This window comes from Conger conger, chromosome 3, assembly GCF_963514075.1.
Source record: "Conger conger chromosome 3, fConCon1.1, whole genome shotgun sequence".
Classification (NCBI taxonomy): domain Eukaryota; kingdom Metazoa; phylum Chordata; class Actinopteri; order Anguilliformes; family Congridae; genus Conger; species Conger conger.
The window spans coordinates 4,300,660-4,322,082 of record NC_083762.1 but is presented as its reverse complement, the minus strand read 5'-3'; the positions used below and the strand labels follow the sequence as shown (position 1 = coordinate 4,322,082).

The 21,423-nt window shown below is 45.7% G+C and overlaps 1 protein-coding gene across 1 annotated transcript in view; it reads left to right on the top strand.

Annotated features, from left to right (window-relative positions):
- Positions 1-20,872, top strand: part of LOC133124742 (A disintegrin and metalloproteinase with thrombospondin motifs 2-like) — a 205,689-nt gene extending 184,817 nt beyond the window's left edge. The window contains exons 13-22 of the mRNA XM_061236185.1: positions 829-962; positions 2,123-2,246; positions 5,728-5,808; positions 6,889-7,052; positions 7,533-7,692; positions 9,331-9,463; positions 13,124-13,331; positions 14,079-14,208; positions 14,428-14,520; positions 17,936-20,872. Coding sequence (XP_061092169.1) covers positions 829-962; positions 2,123-2,246; positions 5,728-5,808; positions 6,889-7,052; positions 7,533-7,692; positions 9,331-9,463; positions 13,124-13,331; positions 14,079-14,208; positions 14,428-14,520; positions 17,936-18,891 — 2,183 coding nt within the window. The 3' untranslated portion in view covers positions 18,892-20,872. The remainder of the gene's footprint in view (positions 1-828; positions 963-2,122; positions 2,247-5,727; positions 5,809-6,888; positions 7,053-7,532; positions 7,693-9,330; positions 9,464-13,123; positions 13,332-14,078; positions 14,209-14,427; positions 14,521-17,935) is intronic.
- Positions 20,873-21,423: the final 551 nt, after the last annotated feature.

Below are 21,423 nucleotides of genomic sequence, written 5' to 3'. Positions count from 1 at the left end.
GTTACCCAGGAGTCTAGTGCTACCCCTGTATTGTCTCAGCACTCCCTGGTGAACCGTCTGTGTCTGTGGTTGATCGGCCAGCAGCGGTTCACAGAGGGGTGAGGCGGACAGGGTCGCTGTGGGTCAGACCGCAGGAGAAAGCACACAAGAGGGTGTGATTCACCGGCTCTGTAGCACATCCACTCTCCTCTCCCTGTACCCCCTAAAACAGAGTCGACACCCGCATTCTCCTCCCCCTGTGCACCCTAAAACAGAGTCAACATCCAACCACTCTCACGCAGATGCACACGCATTCATGCATGCACACATACTCACTCCTGACACACACATCCTTCACACGCATGCTCACACACACACACACACACACACACATACTCACTCCTGACACACGCATCCTTCACACGCATGCACACACACACACACACACACACATACTCACTCCTGACACACGCATCCTTCACACGCATGCTCACACACACACACACACACACACACACACACAGGTCATCTCGTTTCCACAGCGGTGAATTGCAGCAGATCTGTACTTTCCCAGGGTCTGGCCGTGATGTCAGCCGTCTCGGCTGCAGTTGTGTGAGTTGGCCCGGAGCCAAACAAAACCGTGGATATCAGGCGATTCACACTCGAGGCTCCATTTCCTGTGGGGGCCCGAGGCGTGGGGGGGCGACACCAGGGGGTGTGTGGAATCCCCCCGGCCTCAGCCTCTCCCCTCGCTGACCCCACCCACAGGCACTCACCCAGGGGCGTCTCTCTCTCTCTCTCTCTCTCTCTCTCTCTCTCCTTCTCTCTTTCTGTCCTCCCCCCCCGTAGCCAAAGAACGTTGCCACCTGCACTGCCAGTCCAAGGAGACGGGGGCCCGGGTGGACATGCAGAGGATGGTGTACGATGGCACCCGCTGCTCCTACAAGGACCCCTACAGCATCTGCATGCGCGGAGACTGTGTGGTGAGCATCTCTGTGGAACACTCACGGGAGGGGGGGGGGGGGGGAGGGGGGGGTCCCGGCCTGATGACATCATCACGGAGAGACGGAGTGCTGGGCCCTATTGTGATGTCATCAGTGGCCGCTTTTTTTTCTAGACTTCCGGATCAAAAAATCTGACGCCCTATGGGAGAAATGAATCCTTTAAAATTAATTCTAATAACATTTGGACGTGTGTTTGTACTGTATATGAAAAAAGAATGAAATTCAGAGTAAATTTTTAAAAAGCAAATTGCTATGGCGATGTGGTTTGCAACCCATCATATCGTAACAAAATCACCCACAGGGCTCGATCTGGCTGTATTGCTCAGTTACCATTCACGCGCATTGCCGATTGCTATTACCCGTAGAAACTATCAGTCTTTACAGTTGTCTATTCCGCTGTAAATATCTCTATTACTGTTTATGATTGTTTGTGCTCTTGTTAATAATTTCCTTAAGCTATTAGAGCGGTTGTTTTAAATGTCTTTGCTGGTTAACGATAGCCTTGACTAACCTGGGAACCCTTCTCACGGAACCGACACAGGTGACGTATATAACATGGGCTGCGGTGTTAGCTTTCTGCGAGCGAAATATTTATTTAGGTTGGAGAGCAGTACTGGAATTCAGTGGACCCAGTGCCGCTTAGGAGAGAAATTAGTCAGGATGAAAACGGCCAAGTATTAAACGCCAGCTTAGATCACCGACTGTGTCAGAGACGGTGTGATGTGAGAAGGCCGTTCGTTTTTCCCAGAGAACTTCTGTGGACAAAATCTATGGACAAAGGCTTTGCTCTGGGTTACATCAGACTTCCAGGCCAATAGAGTGTTGCAGTTCATAGTCATAAAACCCGGAAGTTAGCTCGGGTTCCTCCCGTAGGAATGACGTCTATGGTTAACAGAAGCCCCAGGGAGTGGGATATTCGCTCCGGCAGACAGGGGGACATCTCTTTCCATTTCGGAGTTCGGCTTCCAGCCAACTCCAACACAGGCTGAACTCAGGAGGAGGATAGTGAGGGGGGGGGGTTAAAATCACAAAAACAAGATTATTGTGAGAAGACATTACTGGGAGAAGAAGTGGGCGTACTTTACCGGACCGGTTCCGTGTTGATCTCGTCTCTCCAACCCCAACCCCCCTCTCTGCAGAAAGTGGGCTGTGATCGGGTCATCAGCTCCAGCCAGCAGGAGGACAAGTGCGGGATCTGTGGGGGAGACAACTCCAGCTGCAAAATCGTCAAGGGCAACTTTCACCGCAGTGCCAAGAAACAAGGTACGGTAATAATAAGCATCATCATCATTACCATCATCATCATCACCACCACCATTATCATCATCATCACCATCACCATCTTCACCATCATCATTATCATCATAATCATCATCATCACCACCATCTTCATCATCACCATCACATCACCACCATCATCATTATCAGCATAATAAGTCTGGAGTATGTTCAAAAACCCCCTGGTGATCCATGGACCCCTGCTGAGAAACCAGGCCTTAGTAGATAGTGTTTTGGTGGTACCCTGCCACCCCGAACCCCAAAGCCCCACCACCGCTACCTGTCCTTAATCATCACATTTTTATTTTGTTTCTGTGACTGGCGGAATGTGCTGTTCACCCACCGGTTTCCCCCAGAGCTCTGTGGCCTCGACATGGCCAACGAGAGGCCCTGATTTCTCCCGTTCTGCAATCCAAGCGTGGCAGTTAAAAGTTAACCATGAAATGCCACGGTAAACATTCCATTATTGGAAAACAAGTGAAAGCCGAATTATTATCACAATTTATTGGCATCTCGCTCTCCTTCCCTCTGGGCTCTGCGTCTGGGAATGGGCGAGCAGAGACAGAAAGCCAATCTCCGAAACTGCTCTCGACAACATCGACAAGATTGACAGGGTGTAGCTAAATGCAAGACCTATTTGATTACCACGATAGCAATAAATTCTGATTTGTTGGCTTTTATTTGACGTGTTTTCCAACACTGGAATGTTTACTGCGGTAGTTCTGGTTAACGTCCACGCCCCGGGGCACAGGAGGAGTGTCGGGTTTGAACCTGCAACTCCCGTTACGAGCGCCACCCCTGAACGCCCACTCTGAGGCCTGCTGTCACTCCGTTTAAAACCAGTCGCAACCAGTTTGTACTGGAACGGCTGTACGGTCCAACCCTAACAGAAACCGCAACAGACAGAGAGAGAGAGAGAGAGAGAGAACACAAAACAGCCACCACTTAAAACCTATTAAAAAGAAATAAGAAAAAGAAAATCTTTGATTTATTTTTCTGGCAGAACGGAAAACAGATGATGTAAGTTTCTCACTGTCAGGAGAAGAAATCGAAATAAAAAAACCCAAAGAAGCTTGTTTGTTTTCCTGGTCTGGAGTGAGAGGCGGGAACGGCAAGCTCGAGAGCGCCCCCAGCTGTTCACCTTGAGATGCGGCAGTGTGGAAATTGGTGCCAAGTTTAAAAAAGGTTCCATACGAACCCCTCTGAACCCGGCTTGGCTTCACGTCAGGCGCCATCCTCTGATATTCACAGCAGCAGCAGGGGGGCATGAAGGAGGAAACGCTCCCTTAAATTAAAAGTACAAAAGAAAGGTCATTTCGGACTTCTGAAGGTCAAGAGAGGAATTGCAGCAACAAACACCCTCAAAACACAACACTGTTTATCCCTCCCCCTTCTCTGTGGGCGTGGTGACGTCGAAAAACGCGCTGTTAACGAGAGAGGTCGACAGGACGGTGACACGAATAACCACACGTTACAACAGTGGTGTGCAGAAGAGCATCTCTCAACACAAATAACCACACGTTACAACAGTGGTGTGCCGAAGAGCATCTCTGAACAGTGAACACACAACGTGTCAAACCTCAAAGCTGACAGGCTACATTAAAATAAGTCTTAATAAATCCCTAATGAAGTGCTCACTGCATGTATACTCAATCAGAGGTTCAGGAAATAAGAATCCTCCCCGGGATTTTTTCCCCCTGTCATCTGGATTTGCGAATTGCCACAGCTCTTTAGTCAGGAGGTAGAACTAATTATTCAAATCAGCTGGCTGAGTTTGTGGGTGGAAGAAACACGTGGCAGGACTTTAACTTTCTGACCCCTGAACGTTCCACCACGAAAACAAATACTTGTTAATTTGTTAGTTATTAAAGACGGAATTCTGGTTACATTTCTGTTTTAGCCTGACACGCTCATCCAGAACAACTTGCACACGCTCACACAGAAAAGGTTTAAACATGGGAGAGCTGATGCCAAGCCACTTGGATTGGTGCCAATAATAGCCATTAATAAATAACTTTAGAAATAGTACATTCATAAACTTAAAAGTGCAATAGTAGGTTCAAGAGGGAGACAGTACAGTACATTACAGGCAGTTGGCAGACGCTCTTATTCAGAGTGGGGTACAGCAAAGTGCGCACCCACAACCAGGGACTGAAAACCTGAGAGGGAAGCACTTGTTCCAAGTGCTAGGACTGACCGCAAAGATAAGAACTTGGACCTTGTTGATTCATTTGGTGAGACAAAAAAAACATTTTAGCAAACACAAGAACTTGACAATGAGTGCTTCATTACATTACATTACAAGGCATTTAGCGGACGCTCTTATCCAGAGCGACGTACATCGAAGTGCAGATCAAACACAAGTACGAGTGCGAAGATGACCTGAGAGGACAGTACGGTCCTAGCGTGAACATACAGATACAAGCGGAACCCTTGAGGAATACATCAACTTCCAAACTAGCATACCACAGTTGGCAGCTAGAATACCCCGAGTACAACAGTACAATAGCTAATTCATGTACTGGGTTTGATGGCATAGTTTTACATGTTGGATGGATTTTTCTTTTGCAGCCGTGGTACGTGTTCATAGCTCAGCATTATGTGGAAAGAGCTGTAACTATAATTTTTCTGTACTGCCTGCTGTTGCCATGCAAGTCAAACCTGACACGTTTAATGGCAAACAAAGTTCTTGTTCAAAATAATTTTTACCATCAAGGCCCAATTTAACTGTGCAGAGGTGGCGTTATTAAATTAGAGAAAGTGTGACTGTGAATGTTTGTTTCTTGTAATGTCTGGCAGATTTCATCCTTGTCTCGCTTAGTTCCTCCCAGGTCATGCAAGGCATGCTGGGAAGTCTTTTTGAGATTTGAGTAGAGGCAGGAGACTGGGACACTAGATGTTGTGAAATGATGTGGTAACGATGCTTGTAAATAGAGTAGCAGAGTTATGTCAGGCAACAAGCAGTTTTCACTTCTTTTCTTCTATTCTGGTTTAAACAAACAAGTGATAGAACATTACATCTTTGATTGTAGCATCTTGGCAGCCGTGCAAACGGCAACGATCTTATGATTGGTGCCCTCTGTGCACAATTATTTGCTTTAATACATTTCTTTTTTTTGTGCACCAGTGCAAATGAGTGGTTGATTTATGAAAACAATAGGAGTCTTTTATCTCAAAGAGATACATGCCAATGCTGAATACTTCATTAATACTTAGGAGGTAAAAACATTTTGAGAGGCTGGTTTTGTTTTTGGATCTTGTCGTTTCTTTCCCCCTTATTTTATTTTATTTTATTTTACCTTTATTGTTTACCAGGTAGTCACTTGAGATGAATGACCTCTTTTACGAGCAAGGCCAGGCCGAAATGGCAACAAAACACAACAAACAAGACACACCAACACAGACATAAAAGGACAAGTAGCCCTTTCTCCATTCAAAACTTCTGCTTCTTTCTTTCTGCTTCCAGGTTTTCTGAAAATCCTTGAAATCCCTCGAGGTGCCAGACATCTGCTCATCCAGGAATTCAAGGGAACTCCACACGTCCTCGGTAAGGCCGCCGAATTTGCTGCGAGTGAGCGGCACCAGGCCGGTCGTTAGTAACGCGGGTCGTTTGTAACGCGGGTCGTTTGTAACACGGGTCCCGCGGGCGGGAACACTGCCTCCCCGTCGCATCGATCCGTCGCTGCGGAACCGTCTGGGTTCTAGAATTCTAGAATACGTACGCCTACGTTCTGAGATTCCGGCCGCGACGTGGCGGCATTGTGGCCGTTTATATTTGAAGGGCCCCGTCTTTGCATTACATTGCATTACATTACATTACGTTACATTAATGGCATTTGGCAGACGCTCTTATCCAGAGCGACGTACAGTTGATTAGACTAAGCCGGAGACAATCCTCCCCTGGAGCAGGGCCTTGCTCAAGGGCCCAACGGCTGTGCGGATCTTATTGTGGCTACACTGGGGATTGAACCACCGACCTCGTCATGTACCTTAACAAGTACGCTGCAGGCCGCCCGTCAGGAGTAAAGATTCAGTGCTGGAGCTACAGCACCTGTGTACAGCACATCCTAGCTGTCAATGCCTTTCAGATATAGACGTAGCTAAGCATTTGGAAATTTGTTTGTTTTTTATTATTTGGTGTTTGGTTTTGGCTTTTGGAGCTGAGAGTTTGGTGTTTTGTAGAAGAGCGTTAAGTGTTTAGGAGATGAGAATTTAGAGATTAAAGTTGGGTTGTTTGTTTTCATTATTAGTGTTTGGCGTTTGGTTTCTGCGTTTTGGAGCTGAGGGTTTGGTGTCTTGGAGGTGATGGTTTTGGTGTTTTGGAAGTGATGGTTTTGGTGTTTTGGAGATGATGGTTTTGGTGTTTTGGAGATGAGTGTTTTGGTGTTTTGGAGATGATGGTTTTGGTGTTTTGGAGATGATGGTTTTGGTGTTTTGGAGATGATGGTTTTGGTGTTTTGGAGATGAGTGTTTTGGAGATGAGTGTTTTGGTGTTTTGGAGGTGATGGTTTTGGTGTTTTGGAGCTGATGGTTTGGTGTTTTGGAGCTGATGGTTTGGCGTTTTGGTGCTGAGGGTTTGCAGTTTTTGGTGCTGAGGGTTTGGAGTGCCGTGTTTTGGTTTCCTCAGCGGTGAAGAACCAGGCCACGGGCCAGATCTTCCTGAATGGCGAGGGCGAATCCCCAGACACACGCAACGTCGTCGAGAAGGGCGTGGAGTGGGAGTACGAGAACGACGATGACAGGGAGTCGGTCCAGACCACCGGCCCCCTGAAATACGGAGTCGTCATCATGGTGGGTCTGCTGGTGTTTTGACAGGCCCCTTCACACATATTCATGGAGCAGAAAAAACACACATAATCACTTAACACACACTCACACAAACACACACAGACCCACTCTCTCTCTCTCTCACACACGCACAAACACACAGTCACTCAGTCATACACACATTCACACACACACTCACTCTCTCTCGCACACACACACACACACTCATGCAAACACGCATACACAGAAAAACATGCACACAGACCCACTCTCTCTTACACTCACACACAAACACACAGTCACTCTGTTAAACACACTCACACTCTCACACACACACATACTCACACACAGCCACACACACAAACACACAGTCACTCACTCACACAAACACACACCCACAGCGATTGGGATGAGCCTGGAATGAGTCCCATGACCTCAGCAGAACTCCCCCCCCCCCCCCCCCCCAGTGGTGACCGGTGACTGACGTCTCTTTTCTGCACACAGATTCGGTCCTACGGGGACTCCAAGGTCACGCTGTCCTACAAATACATCATCCACAAGGAGCTGCAGTCCTTCATCGAGAACAACGTGCTCCAGGAGGACTCGTCCTTCTACGAGTGGTCTCTGAAGAAGTGGTCTCACTGCTCCAAGCCCTGTGGGGGAGGTACGCCCTTTAACCCGGGAGATGAAAGCTCTCTTTAAGCATGAGCGCCCCTTGTCATGTGATCATATGATGCCCTATCAAAGTTACTGAATTTTTTAATTTTTTATTTTTTTTTGCATTTTTGCATTTTTGAATTTAATTTGAAGAAGTGATCTCAGTTCTCCGAGCCCTATCAGAAAGGTATGCCCTTTAACCCGGGAAATGAAAGCTCTTTTGGAACTTCAGTGTCCCCCTTGTGATCATGTCTTGTGCCCAATCAAGATCACTTAGAACAGGGGTTTTCAAACTCATTCCGAAGGGATGAACTGGGTATTCCGGTTGCTGTTACAGCCAACCTACGGATCTATTCCGGTTTTCTTTTCCTTTTTCGCGTACGCTGGTCTTAACAGAATGCAGGTTTAGCGTGTTGATTTGGAAAACACAGTGTGCTTCAGTGATCAGAGGCCTGTGCAATAAGCAAACATTTAGTTACTCTTTGAACATTTTTTTTAAAAGGAAGTACAAATGGCCCTTCAAAGATGGTCCATGGGCTTTGTCTTGGGTGCAAGAATGTAGTCTTTGCAAACTTCGCACTGGGATAATGTATTGCAGAGTTAAAGTGTGCAGTTGATCAAAGTACAGGCCTTTTGGCCACCGTGATTGCAACCTCACAGTCAGATTGTTCTGTTTAGCCCCGGTCCTGTTTCAGTGCACTTACACATGTTCCAGTGCCCCAGTTTCATTAATTTCTGGCAGACTTTTAACCTCTCCATCTGTATTTCAATCTAATAAAGATTGAAACTTGATGCTACACAGCTGCACAGCTCTGCGCTGATGGCGAAAGTACACAGTGAAATGTCCAATGTCCTGGGAGTCCAGTCAGCACCGTGCGTTACCTGCAAGAGTTGATTCAACACACTGAACATTTTACCGTGTATCTTAACCATTCGACTGTCGTTGATCGGTCATGTTCATACACCACTACTTCTCACACGCTGTGGCTTAGGATGGTAATTTTACCTTCAAGGGCATTTCAGGAGTGACAAATTAAGAAGGCTTAACAGCTTGTTATATTTCATGGATTGTTGTCCCCTGGGGTTGTTCTCCCCCAGGGCTTGAGTTTGAAGAGCTCAAATTAGAGCACATTAGTGCTAAAAAGTAGTGTTTACCTAAGACTTTAATCATTCAATCACACACATTATGCCCACTTAACTAAGCTAACACATGTTTTACGTGTCCTACATCTGTAGACGTTTTGAGAGTGGGGAGTTGGTGTGTTGTTAAGTTGCGTAAGGTTGCCCCCTTGTGGCCCGATGCAGAAGTACGGTTTCAGGCCTGAAATGTCAGAGGATCACCCAGGATATTATAGGTCCTGTTATCCAGTTCTACCTCAGCCCTTAACTTAAGACTTGTTAAGTCTTTAATTTTACATTTTATTCACCAGCCATTTCTGTCTTATCCTACTCTATATTAATACCTTTGTTGTTGCTGTTGCTGTGTGTGTGTGTGTGTGTGTGTGTGTTCTTCTTTGTTTCTATATGTGTGTGACTGTGTCTGTATTTGTTTGTGTGCCTATTATATGTGTGTAATTATTTGTTTGTTTGTGGGTGTGTGACTGTGTGTGCATGCATGTGTGTGTCTGTGTTTTCCTCTTGAAAGGTAAGCAGTACACACGCTACGGATGCAGGAGAAAGTCTGACAGTAAGATGGTCCACCGGGTCAACTGTGAGAACATAAAGAAGCCTCAAGCCATCAGCAGGGACTGCAACCAGAAAGAGTGTTCCCTACCCATGTGAGGATACTACTACACACTTTACCTATAATAACTACCCATGTGAGGACACTACTACACACTTTACCTATTATCACTACCCATGTGAGGACACTACTACACACTTTACCTATAATAACTACCCATGTGAGGACACTACTACACACTTTACCTATTATCACTACCCATGTGAGGACACTACTACACACTTTACCTATAATAACTACCCATGTGAGGACACTACTACACACTTTACCTATAATAACTACCCATGTGAGGACACTACTACACACTTTACCTATAATAACTACCCATGTGAGGACACTACTACACACTTTACCTATAATAACTACCCATGTGAGGACGCTACTACACACTTTACCTATAATAACTACTCATGTGAGGGCACTACTACACACACTTTACCTATAATAACTACCCATGTGAGGACACTACTACACACTTTACCTATAATAACTACCCATGTGTGGACACTACTACACACTTTACCTATAATCACTACCCATGTGAGGACACTACTACACACTTTACCTGTAATAACTACCCATGTGAGGACACTACTACACACTTTACCTGAAATAACTACCCATGTGAGGACACTGCTACACACTTTACCAATAATAACTACCCATGTGAGGACACTACTACACACTTTACCTATAATAACTACCCATGTGAGGACACTACTACATACTTTACCTATAATAACTACCCATGTGAGGACACTACTACACACTTTATCTGTTATAACTACCCATATGAGGACATTACTAGCCACTTTATCTGTAATAACTACCCATGTGAGGACACTACTACACACTTTACCTATAATAACTACCCATGTGAGGACACTACTACACACTTTACCTATAATAACTACCCATGTGAGGACACTACTACACACTTTACCTATAATAACTACCCATGTGAGGACACTACTACACACTTTTCCTGTTATAACTACCCATATGAGGACATTACTAGCCACTTTATCTGTAATAACTATCCATGTGAGGATACTAGTACACACTTTACCTACAATAACTACCCATGTGAGGATACTAGTACACACTTTACCTATAATAACTACCCATGTGAGGACACTACTACACACTTTACCTATAATAACTACCCATGTGAGGACGCTACTACACACTTTACCTATAATAACTACTCATGTGAGGGCACTACTACACACACTTTACCTATAATAACTACCCATGTGAGGACACTACTACACACTTTACCTATAATAACTACCCATGTGTGGACACTACTACACACTTTACCTATAATCACTACCCATGTGAGGACACTACTACACACTTTACTTGAAATAACTACCCATGTGAGGACACTGCTACACACTTTACCAATAATAACTACCCATGTGAGGACACTACTACACACTTTACCTATAATAACTACCCATGTGAGGACACTACTACATACTTTACCTATAATAACTACCCATGTGAGGACACTACTACACACTTTATCTGTTATAACTACCCATATGAGGACATTACTAGCCACTTTATCTGTAATAACTACCCATGTGAGGACACTACTACACACTTTACCTATAATAACTACCCATGTGAGGACACTACTACACACTTTACCTATAATAACTACCCATGTGAGGACACTACTACACACTTTACCTATAATAACTACCCATGTGAGGACACTACTACACACTTTACCTATAATAACTACCCATGTGAGGACACTACTACACACTTTTCCTGTTATAACTACCCATATGAGGACATTACTAGCCACTTTATCTGTAATAACTATCCATGTGAGGATACTAGTACACACTTTACCTACAATAACTACCCATGTGAGGATACTAGTACACACTTTATCTGTAATAACTATCCATGTGAGGACATTACTAGCCTCTTTATCTGTAATAACTATCCATGTGAGGACACTACTATACACACTTTTCTTGTTATAACTACCCATATGAGGACATTACTAGACATTTTATCTGTAATAACTATGCATGTGAGGACACTAGTGCACACACTTACATGTACTGTAATTTTGCCATCAGTGTGGTAATCTGCTGTTCTGGGATCAGTGTGCTGGTTATTACTATGAGTGGTATAGTTTGATCAGTGTGGTAATCTGCTGTTCTGGGGTAAGTTTGCTGGTTATTACTGTGAGTGGTATAGTGGGATCCGTGTGGTAAACTGCTGTTCTGGGATCAGGGTGCTGGTTATTACTGTGAGGGGTATAGTGGATATCAGTGTGGTAACCTGCTGTTCTGGGATCAGTGTGTTGGTTATTACTGTGAGTAGTATAGTGGGATCTGTGTGGTAACCTGCTGTTCTGGGATCAGGGTGCTGGTTATTACTATGAGTGGTATAGTGGATATCAGTGTGGTAACCTGCTGTTCTGGGATCAGTGTGTTGGTTATTACTGTGAGTAGTATAGTGGGATCTGTGTGGTAACCTGCTGTTCTGGGATCAGGGTGCTGGTTATTACTATGAGTGGTATAGTGGATATCAGTGTGGTAACCTGCTGTTCTGGGATCAGTGTGCTGGTTATTACTGTGAGTGGTATAGTGGATATCAGTGTGGTAACCTGCTGTTCTGGGATCAGTGTGTTGGTTATTACTGTGAGTAGTATAGTGGGATCTGTGTGGTAACCTGCTGTTCTGGGATCAGGGTGTTGGTTATTACTGTGAGTAGTATAGTGGGATCTGTGTGGTAACCTGCTGTTCTGGGATCAGTGTGCTGGTTATTACTGTGAGGGGTATAGTGGATATCAGTGTGGTAACCTGCTGTTCTGGGATCAGTGTGTTGGTTATTACTGTGAGTAGTATAGTGGGATCTGTGTGGTAACCTGCTGTTCTGGGATCAGGGTGCTGGTTATTACTATGAGTGGTATAGTGGATATCAGTGTGGTAACCTGCTGTTCTGGGATCAGTGTGCTGGTTATTACTGTGAGTGGTATAGTTTGATCAGTGTGGTAACCTGCTGTTCTGGGATCAGTGTGTTGGTTATTACTGTGAGTAGTATAGTGGGATCTGTGTGGTAACCTGCTGTTCTGGGATCAGGGTGTTGGTTATTACTGTGAGTAGTATAGTGGGATCTGTGTGGTAACCTGCTGTTCTGGGATCAGTGTGCTGGTTATTACTGTGAGTGGTATAGTGGATATCAGTGTGGTAACCTGCTGTTCTGGGATCAGTGTGTTGGTTATTACTGTGAGTAGTATAGTGGGAATCAGTGTGGTAACCTGCTGTTCTGGGATCAGTGTGCTGGTTATTACTATGAGTGGTATAGTGTGATCAGTGTGGTAATCTGCTGTTCTGGGATCAGTGTGTTGGTTCTGACTGAGTGGTAAAGTGTGATCAATGTGGTAACCTGCTGTTCTGGGATCAGTGTGCTGGTTATTACTATGAGTGGTATAGTAGGATCATTGTGCTGGTTATTACTATGAGTGGTATAGTGTGATCAGTGTGGTAATCTGCTGTTCTGGGATCAGTGTGTTGGTTCTGACTGAGTGGTATAGTAGGATCCATGTGGTAGCCTGCTGTTCTGGGATCAGTGTGCTGGTTATTACTGTGAGTGGTACAGTAGGATCAGTGTGGTAGCCTGCTGTTCTGGGATCAGTGTGAGCTGCTCTCTCTCCCCCCAGCTGGGTGACAGGGGACTGGGAGGCGTGCAGTAAGTCTTGCGGCAAGACGGGGTATCAGATGCGCTCGGTCCGCTGCATCCAGCCGCTGCACGACGGCACCAACCGCTCCATCCACAGCAAGTACTGCAACGACGACCGGCCCGAAGCCAGACGGGCCTGCAACCGCCAACTCTGCCCTGCGCAGTGGAGAGTGGGGCCCTGGTCACAGGTGTGTGTGTGTGTGTGTGTGTGTGTGCAGAGGTGTGTGTGTGTGTGTGTGTGTGTGTGTGTGTGTGTGTGTGTGTGTGTGTGTGTGTGTGTGTGTGTGTGTGTGCAGAGGTGTGTGTGTGTGTGTGTGTGTGTGTGTGTGTGTGTGTGTGTGTGGAGAGGTGTGTGTGTGTGTGGAGAGGTGTGTGTGCGTGTGTGTGTGTGTGTAGAGGTGTCTGTGTGTGTGTTTAGGGGGGCTGGAGGTTGTGAGGTGTGTGTGTGTGTGGTGCAGAGGTGTGTGTGTGTGTGTGTGTTTAGGGGGGCTGGAGGTTGTGAGGTGTGTGTGTGTGTGGTGCAGAGGTGTGTGTGTGTGTGTGTGTGTGTGTGTGTGTGTGTGGTGCAGAGGTGTGTGTGTGTGTGTGTGTGTGTGTGTGTGTGTGTGTGTGTGTGTGTGTGTGTGTGAATGGTGAGTGTATTTAGGAGTGTGTTTTTGCGTGTGTTTCAGATCATACGAGATGAGATACACTCAGTGAGCACTTTATTAGATTTATTAGATCAGCCATTTCTGAGATACTCAAACCACCCTGTGTGTGTGTGTGTGTGTGTGTGCGCGCATGTGTCTGTATGTGTGTGTGTCTGTGTGTGTGTGTGTGCGTGCGTGTGTGTGTGTCTGTCTGTGTGTGTGTGTGTGTGTGTGTGTGTGTGTGTGTCTGTCTGTGTGTGTGTGTGTATGTGTGTGTGTGTGTGTGTGTGTGTGTGTGTTTTTCAGTGCTCGGTAACGTGTGCTAACGGGACGCAGGAGCGGCAGGTTCTGTGTCACACGCGGGACAACACCATCGGCCTGTGTCTGGATGCAAAACCGGAGACCATCAGGGCCTGCAGACTGTCAGCGTGCCCAAGTGAGTTCCCCTCTCCCTCCCAGAGGTCACCTCTCCCACCCCATTGTTCCCCTATGCCTCCCTGAGTTGCTCTCTCAATCCCAGCTATCCCCAGCAAGCTTTGGGCTCCGGAGCAACACCTGCATAATTAACTCCCACGTGTCTGTTCTCCTGCACTCATCAGCCTGCGTAACGACCGTGTGTGTGTGTGTGTGTGTGTTTTCTCCTCTGCCCCACCAGGGGGCTCCTCAGACCACGGCAAGAACGGGAACCACCTGATCCAGTTTCTGTCCCGTCCCGACCCGGAGTTCCCCATCCAGAAGATCTCCTCAAGTAAACGGCCCCTTTATAGCAGCTCCGACCTGGGTCTGCAGTGCATGCCTGTGCTGAGCTGGACTCTGCCCCTGTCTCTCTGCCTCTGTCTGCGGGGGAAACTGCCCTGATCTCAGCCTGGCTGCCTGTTCTTCTCCACTTCCCCCACCCCCCACGGGGGGGTGTGTTTCCGGTGGTGTCCTTGCAGGAGGGGGGAGGGGGGGGGCGGGTTCACACTCACTTTCGGTGGTGTCTCGCTCTCTCTCTATACTCCCACCCCCCTCTCTCTCTCTCTCTCTCTCTCTCTGTCTATCTCTCTCCCTCCTTGTGGAGCTCTGTGTTGTAAACCGCTGGCCTCTTAATCTCGCCAGACGTGATGAAAAAAAAACGAGAAAAAAAAACAAAAACAAGGCTTTCAGTTGATTGGCGGCTTTTGGAAATTGTGGGAGGAGTCGGCAGCCTGGGTGGCGGCCCGCTCAGCGAGCTGTGCGTTGCTATGGGTTACGCTCTCCCTTGTTGCTATGGGTTACGCTCTCCCGCGGTCGCTACCCACCGCTAGCACCGCCAGAGCAACGGGTGAGTTTTTTTGTGAGGAAGTTTTAAAAAAAAATATATGAAATCTACATTTAAAAAAAAAAAAAACTTTAAAAAAACGAAAGCTTTATTGTGAATGTGAACTTGTCACAATGAGGATATTCTGCTAACATGCTCATTTCACCCTCCTGGTTCCATTCTGACAAAAACAAACCACACAACGAACTAAAAATCCCCAAAAACCTAACAAAAACTACAACAGGAAATGCAACAACAACAAACAAAAAAAAAAGACTGTTGATTTTATGGATTGTGAAAATGAGTCTACAGATCAGTGAGGCCACGGGAAAACAGAAACAGGGTAGTTTATTTAGCGGACTTAGCGGATGGCTGCTTAACCCCATTCCATCCTGTCCTCCATCTCCTCTTGACTGTTAATGCTAACATTCAATAAAAGCAGCTTATTTGTGCTTGCAAACTTTATATATTAAAGTATATGAATAACAATAATATGACTAATAATTCATTTGAAAATTAATAAGCTGTGGCTTATTTGCCTAACCTTTTGACTGCTATTGATCGCATAGATCGTTGACTGTTATGTGTATTTTTGTATTGATTTTACATGAATACAGAGGTATATATTAAGTAATGTGTTTTTGGGGTGGGGCTAGGCCTATATTATGCAGGACATGTTCAGCCAGTTGCCTGACTTGTTCTTCTGAGGGATCTATTATGACCACCATTATGGGTTTAACCTCATTTTATTTTCATTTTTTCTCCTCGAACGGGGGGATGTCATTTCATCCGCATTTGCACATGTCACGCGTGGAAGAGCGGGCCGCAGCGCGTGTGCGTCTGTTAAACCCGTACGAGTGCGTTTACGTGTGTGTGTGCGTGCGTGCGTGTGCGTGCGTGACTGTGCGTGCGTCTGTCATTTCAAAACGTGTGTCAATGCGTCTTTCCGGCTAACGCTAAAAAAAAACAGTCGGAAAGCGATACAAAATACCTCATGAATCTTCATTTGAGAAAAAAAAATCAGCTCATTTTTATGACGAACATTAGCAAAAGAACAATGCCTTATCTTGGACTGAATGTAACGGCATTATCTTTGGACGAGATGACTTTGCTCAACGGAAGTTGGTTTAGAAGTTGTACTTAGAATAGAGGCAGCTTGTAAAATTACAACCTAACAACAACAAAAAAAACTTGAAGATGGTGGCCTAAATCAAACCACAGGATCATTAGCAAAGACACAGGGAAGGGACACCGACATCGCAACACTCCAGACTAGTCATTGTATTGTGATCACATATTTCGGTTGTGAATATGTAGCGAGCTATCTACTTTTATGTGCTGGATTTGGAAAAATTTTAAGGACAGCAAGCCAGAACTTGCAGTGCGATACTGTATATAATATTGGTGTTGACTGTATTTAATAATGTTCATGACTGTTAACTCCTTACTTTGAAGAAAAAAAAAAAAACGAAAATATTATATACTATGGGTAACTGTTTTGTGGCTTCACTGGCCTTTTCTGTGGGGCTAGCTAACGTTGGGAAAAACATCGTTCAGACGGACTACGTGCACTGCGTCTATATGCACTTTGAGTTATCAGGGAAACTTTATTAATGTTTTGTAAATGTTTAATATGACACATAACGTGCCATTCCTGTTTTTACATCATCATCATGGGATAATTTTTTTTTTTTTTTTGAAGATGCAATTTTTATTTATTTAGTTATTTATTTTTGTTTATTTACTTACCAGGTTTGATTGACTGATTGATTTCCAGGTAATGAAGTGTTTTACCAAAGTGACTGTGAACTTGTACCTTTCTTACAGTTTATTTTTCTTAATGAGAGTAAAATAAGTCTGTACGTGTGTATGCGTGTGTATCCGTGTGTGTATATTTGTACGTATATCCGTATGTACTGAATGTATATGCACACGTGCACACACATATATCTGAGAGGGGGAAAGTGCATCTCATAACTTTCAGTTTCTGTCATTTTCCAACTGCAGAAGTTGTAGAAATAAAAACGTGAAATACAGACGTTGTGTTCTCTTGTGAGTTTTTGGTCTTTTGCATTTGACAGCACGGTTTTTACCAACCTCCAAAAAAACATTTCACATACATATATACCCCCCCCATCTAGTATGTGTGTTCCTCCTGTTTTAACACGAGATAACAGGAAATTAGTTTGGAAACATTGTCTTTAAAATGCACTTAGTGTGGTTCAACTATAAGAAGAAAACCCAAGGAGGTAGTACTTGGTTGAAATGTGTCAAACATTTACAAATCAACCTTGCAAAAACAAAATGGCTGTACCAAAAATCCCCAAATGGCCCTCGGCTTCTGCTCAGATGCACGTCCAGTCGTGGATGACTGCAAGCCAGTCCGATATGCATTTCCTTAATTTTTGGGCAAAATGTCTCTTACACTCTAAAAAAAAGGGTTTATATCTATGTAATACACACGCGATAATGGTATAACGAAGGTGCAGTTACAATGTAATAAGCTCACGGCTACGTCAGCTATCGCTTACAGACGGTAGGATGCAAGAAAAGCTCCTTAAACGGTCAAAACTACAGTGTGAAATTACTTCACCATCGCACACCGGGTGAAAACGCCGCTACTTCCCGGTAAAGACCTCCAAACACACACGAGCAAAATCCACAACCTCACAATAAAAGCAATAATATTAAAAATGGTAGAAATCTCTATCCTTTCCCTTATTCTGTCCTCTCCCGTTTCCTGCTGCTCTGCTGGCTTCTCCTCCATAAACTACAACTCCCTACGTGCCCGCGCTCGTCCTCTTCCCTCAGTCGGTCAGGGCCTCTTCCTCGTCCTACCCCCCGTTCCTCCTCCTCCTCTGATCTGTGCTCTCCTATCTTGCAGGGCAGCGTTGCCATGGGGACAGGTCCGTGTTCTGCCGGATGGAGGTTCTGAGCCGGTACTGCAGCATCCCGGGTTACCAGCAGATGTGCTGCAAGTCCTGCAGCGAGGGGAACCGCACGGCGCGCGCCAACGGAACCGCGCGCGCCAACGGAACCGCGCGCGCCAACGGAACCGCGCCCCACAGGACGCACCCCACGCCCCCGAGCGCCACGGACAGGAACCACACCACCGTCCGCCCGAACACCACCGTGAACTACGGCCCGAATCCCGGGCAGTACACCACGGCTCCGTGGTATACAACCAGCACGCAGTCTTTCTTCACCACGCCCACCGTCGCGAGTGAATACACCGGCACGTTCATCCCCGACACCACCTTCAGTTACACGACAGATACCAGCGCCACCTTCAGCGAAGCTGGCACTACAGTTCCCAGCGTCCCCTTCGGCGGTGAGGACGCCGCGGTTTCCAGCACCGCTGGCGCTGAAGAGTACTCCACGGATTCTGGCAGTAGCATCATCTTCGAGACTACAGTTCCCAGGAGCACTTTCACCAGCGGCGACGTCATAATGCCCAGCACGATTATTACTACCCGTGACATCACCGCAGTCAGTCCCACCGCCGCTGCCCGGTTCGACGTGAAGCCCACGCCCCAGCCTGCTGCCGTTCCGACCACGGAAACATCCGGAAGGCGCACCGCGCTGCCCACCACGACGCCCACGCCGATGCCGACGACCGCCCGGCCCTCGAGCAGAACCGCGGGGGTCAAGGAGGACAACGCCATCGACGTGCCGTACCGCATCGTGGGCGTGGACAACGGCGAGGTCTCGCAGAACAACTTCATCCCGCGCGGCGGGAGGCGCATGTACCGGGAGCGCACGCGCAACAAGCGCATCCAGGAACTCCTGGCGGAGAAACGCAACGCCCTGAGACGCAGCAGGCGGGGGCCGGCCGCGTGACGCCCGCCGACCGACGCCCCCGCGGGAATTTCTCTTATAGAGATCCAGTCCTCGTCAATCACAGATTGCCACTATTTAATCCCGGGTCTGCGATGGTGCTGAGAGATAAATAAATAAATAATTAAATGACGAATAATAATAATAATGATAATGATGATAATAATATTAATAATAATAATAATAATAATAATAAGGCGAGGAAAAGAAGCGATTCTCCTCCCACCTGAACTGGGAAAATAGCTCGCAAAAGATATCGTGGATGACGAATAACCACTGGCAAATGTTTGCACAGTTGCTTTTGAATCAAAGAACCTTCCCTTTAGGATATTTCTCTAAAGATATTTGATGGAAGCAATTCTGAATATGGGCGTGTGCGCGATATCTCTAGCGGCAGGGTAGGCATGATTTGGCATCCTAGAAGTGACACTTAATCTCTCCAAATCCATTTCCCCAAAAGCACCCAGGAGATATACACATATGTTAACCACAAACCCTTCTCCGCCTCACACATATGACCACAAATACTTCTCCACTGCACACATATCCCGCTCAAATAGCTTATTCACGCATTCCTTTACTCTGTCCAACTTCCTTTGACTCTATCGCGATCCTTTGATAATGTTCTCTTCAAAGATTCATGTTAGCCAAGTACTTCTACTCGTGAAGGCACATACGCATACCGTAGCACGCTTTAACATTACAAATATTGCCTAGGACTGCAGCATAATTCGTATAGAGGGAAGCTATGATGTGCAAAGAAATTATGTTGTGTTTGCTGGTACAGTCTGCTTGCAGATTCACACATTATTTTATAAGGACCCAGTTCTTCAGTTAAAATCTGTTTCAGCTCATGTCTTACCTGCTGGGGGGTACACTTCTTAAGCTAAAGTAATTCACAGTCAAAAAACCTTTTTGCACACAGTTTATCCAGCGGAATATTTCCGGAGGTAAAGTAACTGGTAACTTCCTTGCTCAGGTATACGATGGCCCCAACTGGCCATTACACAACCGAGGTGCTAGTCCAACAACCGAGTCTACACTACCCTGCGGTGCTGCTCAAAGTTTTTTATTTCAATCGCCACGCTACTACTGCACATCATTGGTTGTCGAAAATGTTCACCTACTCATCTGGGTAGTTTAGACAGAGCAGGGATTCTTTACTACAGTAAAACAGGGTAACTATCTCTTTCTTTCTCTCTGTCTCACACACACAAACACGTATGCATATTAATTATCTCTTTCTCACACACACACACACACACACGCGAACAGACAATCACCCTTCTGACACCAGAGGGACCACCAGGCACGGACAGGGTTTGGAGAAATAAAGTTCATTCTGGACCTGGCCGGCACATTCGGAGCCAGCACCTTCATCACTAGAACCCTGTTCCTGTAGTCCTGCTAACCTTAGCCGCTAACGCACTCGTGTTTTTTATTGCACAAAGACTCACTGCTTTTGAAATGCAAAGAAAATGAACAGGTCTCTATGTAACTTTGGGAGTGGCATGGACAGATTGTTAAGGTACGCCCGAATAGCGTGTGTAAATAAATCCAAAAGTTGCTTTCAGTGTCAAAAACCAGCGTCAATAGCCCTTTGCTTAATTGCTTAGCGCTTTGAAGTGTTATAAAGGTTTCCTGTGAGAATATATAACAGATCCATTCTCCCATGGGAGCGGTTTTCTCATCTTCTTCTCTCCGGTAGGATCATACTCTCCAAAGTATTTCCGAGACCTTTTCATTCACTTTTGTGTATTAACGTAAAGAGAAAAAAAAAAGAACAAAAAATAAAAACTCTTATTACCTACTGCATCACAACAGAAGCTTACAGGGCCAATTATTTCTGACACTGCCTTATGAACACTCTTCTACTCGCGAAACCGGCTACAAAAATATAAGCACATAGAATCTCCCTGTACGATATCTGTACATATGAATTAGAACTTTATTTTGAATATTTATTAAAGTTCAAGTGCCTGTGGTATTTTGCACATCGGGTGTTGTGTTGCTTTTCTGTCTCCTTTGGCGATGGCTAACGTTCTTCCCGTCTCTGTTACTCGCAACGCATGCTGGGACAGTGGTGGTGAGAGTGGGGGATTGGGCCTGGAAGTTTTAACGGAGAAGCACAGCTTCCGCTGGCCACTAGGTGACAGCGTAGGCTTTTTCTTTCTTTTTTTTCAGGTCCACGGGTGGATTTCGACGAATATAGTTTAAGTGGCCATTAGTGTGTTATCGTTTTATTCCATAAATCGTGGGATTAACTAGTTATTTACTGTATTTATTCATGTTACCAGGACAGAAAACGGTGCAGATTGTCAACCGTCATCCATTTTGGATATTGTAGTAGATATTTTGGAGTTTTAAGGTTGGTCTGAAAAGACCAAATTAAAGATGACAGCAACCCCCCTGCTAGTAGCAGTTCCACAAATGACCACAGGGGGGTGTTCTGCTTCACTCCACATCATGTAATTGTAAGTCTCATGTTGGAATTTTCACTTATGTATTGCCATTTTGAGTGGGTGTGGATGTGTA